The sequence below is a fragment of the Populus alba genome, chromosome 15, assembly GCF_005239225.2.
Source record: "Populus alba chromosome 15, ASM523922v2, whole genome shotgun sequence".
In the NCBI taxonomy this organism is placed as follows: Eukaryota; Viridiplantae; Streptophyta; class Magnoliopsida; order Malpighiales; family Salicaceae; genus Populus; species Populus alba.
In genome coordinates this window covers 12,247,977-12,253,992 of record NC_133298.1, presented here as the reverse complement: position 1 = coordinate 12,253,992, position 6,016 = coordinate 12,247,977, and the positions used below count along the sequence as shown (strand labels likewise).

Sequence of the window (6,016 nt, the reverse complement as noted above, 5' to 3'; positions counted from 1 at the left end):
CACAAAAGTACATTTTCTTAGAAAAATGTTTTACACATAATTTATTTTCTAAACACAATTTATGCTCGTGCAAATAATTAAAATAGTAATCCTCTTTTACTGAATCTAATTATTTTAGCTGATTATTGAGACAAAAAAATAAAAAAAAATATTCGCCATTGACGGCATTGGCTACTGGATCAGAAGACTTGACTCCTTTGTGTGATACTTGGAAGTGGGGTGATGATTTGAACATGAGCTGTACTCCAACTCAGGGCCTCAGAATTAACAAGTCTTTAATTAGCCATTGGACCATGCCTTATTGTGAAGGCACAGCTTCTTATTTAGCCAAAACAATGTTCCAAACTATCAATACAAGGGCTAAACACTCAGCCATGCACTTCCAAGTGGTAGCTCGTCGCACCCTAAGATATTAATGATGCAAAATTGGGTCTAGCTGAAGGAAAGAGGCCTTGAAGAAAAGATGTAAAATTTGATCCTAAGAGCGAAAGTACAGGAGCAATATGCTATAATGTTTCTGCAACTCAGATATGTAAAATCCAAAGGTTGTAACTCAAAGCACATCATACTTGGTTTTCGTTTAAGTAGTAACTTTTACAGAAACTGAAAGTAACTTAGTTTATAAATATGGACAAAAGTACTGTCTGCAAAATAAATACTTGTATGTAAAACTACAGAAAGATAGAAGTGTCTAGTGTCTTACTTGTATCGTCATATATAGCTTGAATCCGCGTACGGATAGGAAACAATTCATGTTGCAAGGTAGCATCTTACAACGTTTGATTGCATGTGTCTCCAAGATGTTTAGAGGCCGGTAACACAAGAGAACATAATAATGTGATAGCTCGATGAACTTTAAACTCTCATACTGTACTCTGATAACCTGACCACCTGCTGAGGTACATGTTTATATAGCCTGCTTTCAACATCCATCCTTGAACCAAGTAAAGAAAAAACCAGCCATGCAGGGTGATATTTATGATTCTGTATTATCTTCATCAGGATTGCTTTCGTTACTATTTTGCAAACGACGAAGCCCCGGATTTAGATTCAAGGAAAAAGGTTTTGTTGCTGAGCTCATTGTCAGAGAAATCGGTAAGATATGCTGTGACGAACTTGAGCTCAATAATTGGAAATGGTTCATATCTCTGGACTCATTCTCTAAGGGAGTGGTAACACAAGGAGGATAGGATGGAAAGAGTGGTGGCGTTGGCGGAGGTGGGCAGAAAAATAATTGAGAGCCAGAAGAGAGAGGCAGTGATGATGGGGTGTCCAAGGAATTTTCTGTCTGGGAGAGAAATCCATGGCTTCCAAATTGTGTAGAAAGAGATAAATTCGAAGCATCCCAATGATAGGAGTTGAAGGGCAAAGTGGGATTGTATAGCAAGCTTGGTAAGGAAGAATGAGTGGCTAAAGGAAAGAAATTTTGAGCGGGGACCTGTCCAGTAGTGCTGTAACTTCCATTTTCTCCATCTTCATTTGTTCTGATCCACTTTCCTTTCTCGGCAATGGTGTCAACTTGCTTGCTTTTTGCTCTTATTGAAGCTTCTATATCCCTGATATAGCTTGATTTTGGCATAGTAGCACTACTGTTTTGCACCTGCGCATCAAGACCAGCAGTACTAGCACCGATCTTTATCCCTAATGAGTGAAATCCAACGTCCTTGATGAACGTAGAATTGGGATCAAAGAAGGGAGATGCAATATTTGATTGATGAGAAAATAGCATTGGCTGGTGGAACTGACCAAACCCTGGAGGCATCTGAAGTGGAGGCAACTTATCGATATCAGTTTTAGTGGCATCAAGCAACCAATCTATTACCTTGCTAGGCTGACTAAGGCCAAGCCTATCTTGAAGATCATACAGCTGAATGGCTGTGGGTACAGAAAGCCTAATTCGCCGGTCCCTCAGTCCCCTTACCGTGCAAACCTTGCTATGCCTATCTTTTCCTCCAAAAGACCGGGAGACGCGAACAATCCTTGGATTTCTAAATGCTGACCATTGTCTTGATGAAGTGGATGATGTTGCCTTGGATGTCTTGCCGGCCTCACTGCCGCCGCCGCCGCCTGCTTGTTTTCCTTGCAAATCCATATCTCTTGAATTTGAAATCATCTTGCCTTGATTCTCGATCACATTATTGAGTATGTAGTGCTTATGCAAGGTTGCATCTACGTCTGATCAATCAGTAGTACATTAACATAATCAGTTATTCTGGAAAACTAATTATTTTCACAATCCATAAAGAAGAAATATTTTTCTGTATCAATACAAAGATGAAAGATGTTTCTCAGACATTAACAATGCTATTATATGCAATTGCAGGAAAGAATTTAGTGCATCGAAAACCTTTTTCTTTTTTCTCTTTTTGGGTATGTTATTTGAAATTCAATAAAAACTTGAGAACTATCATGTATAAGGATTCTCTGAAGTAGTAGCTGAATTGAGTCTAGGGTTGAGTTGAATATGGAGACGATGGAAATCTAAATTTTATATTTATACAATATCTACTGTCCTTCATATATGGATGGAGATGAAATCAAGCAAAAGAGAGCAAGAATTATATGGAAATAACAAACATATATTTGGAAAAGTTTACCATGAATATATCGCCTATTTTAGGAATATACGAGAGTTTAACTTACATCAAGCAGGAAACTGTAGGCTTCCATATATATATATCTGTTCACCTTGGCTAGGGAGGAAGAGGAGGGGCAATCAGAGAAGACAACACGGCACCATTTGAGAGTCCTTTCTTTAATTTAAAGACCTAGCTTGTGTGGGGGAGGTTCTATTAAACTTGCATCAAATTTATTTATTTTGCGATTAATTTGTCAAGAATATATACCGACCTTATTTGCATAAACTCCTAATTTTGAGAAAGAACTACAAAGATGCTGGAATTTTACTAAGCCATACTTTATGGAATGTATATTAGGGATAAAAAGGTGTATATGGCACATTTGTGGCCATGTGATGTCCATGTAGTGTCAAAATGTTTTTTAGTTGAATGGTTAGGATGTTCTTGAACTATTTTGCATATCAGTACTGAAGATTAAGTTATTCTTCAAATTATCTTAAAAACGCTTTGTCCACCTGTTGTATTCAGAAGAATTTAATCAAATTTTATAGATTTTAGCCTCAAAATTTAAATTAAAAAAAAAAAAAAAAACTTCCTTAACCATGAGGCCAACGCCTTGAAGTTTAATGTAGCAATTTTATTAGACTTAATAAGTCATATATGGAAAAAAAAATTAATTAAAGTTTATGAGTTAATTTTCATGGGGACCATCCAACACAAAATAGAAAAAGAGGGCTTATGCTTTATTCACAACTACAAATAGCTAGCTTTTTAATGCATGCCTAGCTGAATAAAAAGAAAGCACGCTATTGAACCATTATTTTTTTACACTAATTTACTGTATTATTATCATTTTTTGACAAATCAGTATATATTTCCAATTTTGGGTTATATATTTAATGATAAGTTGAATATTTTTATTCAAATAGAAACAATTTTGCGGAGAGTGAATGTTTAAGCTAAATAACACTACTTAAATTTAATTTAACATTGGTAATTTTATGATATTTATTGAGTAACCTTTTATTTACAAAATTTAAGTCGTTTAAAAAACATCTCAATAAAAAAACTTAAATTGTTGAAAAGAAGTTCTAAAATGAACTTTATATAGTACTTTCTAAAATGAAAACTCTTTCATATTTGAATCTAATATAGTTCCACTATTATCTTATACTTTTTTATCTATTTTTTAACAAGAAATAATTAAGATGTTAAGATTTAAACTCTTAATCATTTGATTATCAAAACTTTAACACTATATCAAACAACTTCACCCGTTAGCGATGCATGTAAGGAAAGGTAACCATTTCAACACAAAGCTTAAATTGTTAGATATAAGTTCCTGCTATAATTTCATATTATTTTCCGGCCATAGTTCATTATTAGATATAAATCCAATGTGATTTTTATTAATTAATTAGGTTATGATAAGAGTTACTATTAGATAAGTCATAGTCATGGGGCTTAAAAAGTTGTGGTGTGTGCTACTGAAGTTTCATCAGCTGGATTAGGTGGTGCATAGCTAGCTATGTGCCCTTAGAGGAGGGACCAATGTAGGTTCTTTAAAGCATCTACACCCATGCAGTAGCAATGAAGGACCACACGGCAGAGAGATATGCACTGCAGATCCAAGTTGAAGTTACACAGTAAGTACTTAAGAAGTTTAATTTCAATTAGCTTAACCTAAAAAAATTAAATCAACATGGATTGCCTGTTATGTACGCGTGTGATCCTGTAATACTGATGGATATTCCTGAATAATGAAGAGAAACCAGCAACAAGGGCATGTCCACCTTGGGCAACCAAAATGGAAGACTGTTTAGTTATTTGAGCAGCCATTAACTATCTAAATTAACAGCCTCAAATTAAAAGTCTAATTTAATTAGTTCTAGGGTTTGGTAGAAAAAAATATCGGTAGGATGAATCGATATATAATAAATGTTGGAATAATTAATTTTATGTTACTCTCTTAATTATACTTCTTGCACAATAACTCCCAAAAATCAAAACTCAAACTCATCAACATGCATATGGATATTATATAGACACCAGAGAGTTGCATCTTCTCTTCAATATTCCGATCAGCTGCGTACCTTAACATTCTAGAAAATGTCACCTTCACCGAAATTATTGAGCTCTAATGGACTTCTCTGTTGCACCAGTCAAAAGCTGAGCTCTACTTTATATCATTATCGTATCGAAACAAGAAACCCTAACAGTATGAACCCTAAATATATAATAACCCTGAAATCAAACTTGCCTCCTTCTGCTTTCAAGAACAGCTCAACAGCCAGTAATTAATATATAAAGCAAAAGGCTAGCTACCCCATTTCTGATACCAAGCAAATCAAAAACAAGTTCATCATTTATGTTTCAGCTAGGCCACTGAGAATGATAAGTATCCATGAACTTACAAGTTCAATGGATACGAACCCAATTGCAGGTAAGCGTACGGAGAAAACATATTTCCTTATTTTACGATGCAGTAACAAGGCTGTGGTGAATTATTGCCATTGATGTCTTAGGGTTCTGTTAATTTCATGTAGGAAGAGAGAGAGAGATACGTCTCTTACTCTCTGCAGAAAATTATGTGGGCATCACGAGAAACAGTTTCATTGTTCTGATTCCCACCCTAGACTGCAAAGTTTATGGTCCCCAGCAGGATAAAAAGACAGCCACTGTTGTTAGTTTGTTCATCAAGTGATTAACCATAATAAGATTTTCTGTGTGATAGGTGTATCAAGCTTTCACCTAATAGTTTAATGGTAAAGATGACATTGTTTTATGGAGTCGTAAAATTTAAGGTTAGTTGCAAAATTGCCCTAAAGTTAATACCCTTCATTAATTCGAGCAGCAATCAAATTCTTCCTTAAAGTAACCTGATGTTTCCACTGTCGCCCTTCCACCCCATCTCTCTTACAAATAGTAAACAAAACTGTCAAATAACTCATGTGCAGCACCTTGTTTTGTTAAGTCTACAAATTGAAGGGAAAACAATCTAAAATATGCAATTTCATCCTAATATCAAACAATTAATTGTACATTTTCCTCTATTTCCCTTGCTTAATAAAACACTAATTTGCATGTCACGTCATACATTTGATGATCTTGGTAATTGTTTGTAGCAGACACTGGAGGAAGAGTGACATTTAAAATGTTAAATAACGTTAAGGACATAATTGATTATCCAGATTGATTAGGGAGAATATTGTGAACTAGGTCCTTAAATTTAAAAACCCAAGAAAGGACATCACAGCAAGACTATAGGAAACTAAAAAGATTTGGTGGTGTGGAGATATTCAAGATTATTTCGGGAAACTAATTGAGATAAAGCATTTATAAAAACAAATCCTATGCAGCCTTGTAAAAGAGTAGAAGGAGAACATTTTCAAATCTAGAATGATAACTCCATGTATGAAATTGTTCCTAGTATGCCA

General features: G+C 34.8%; 1 protein-coding gene across 1 annotated transcript; it reads right to left on the bottom strand.

Moving 5' to 3' along the window:
* Nucleotides 1-304: 304 nt before the first annotated feature.
* On the bottom strand, nucleotides 305-2,900 carry LOC118033407 (transcription factor TCP5). The gene is made up of 2 exons (XM_035038389.2): nucleotides 2,644-2,900; nucleotides 305-2,175 (listed from the first exon to the last, which is right to left on the bottom strand). Exon 2 carries the CDS (start codon nucleotides 2,111-2,113, stop codon nucleotides 977-979), a length of 1,137 nt encoding a protein of 378 aa, XP_034894280.1. The 5' UTR covers nucleotides 2,114-2,175; nucleotides 2,644-2,900; the 3' UTR covers nucleotides 305-976.
* Nucleotides 2,901-6,016: the final 3,116 nt, after the last annotated feature.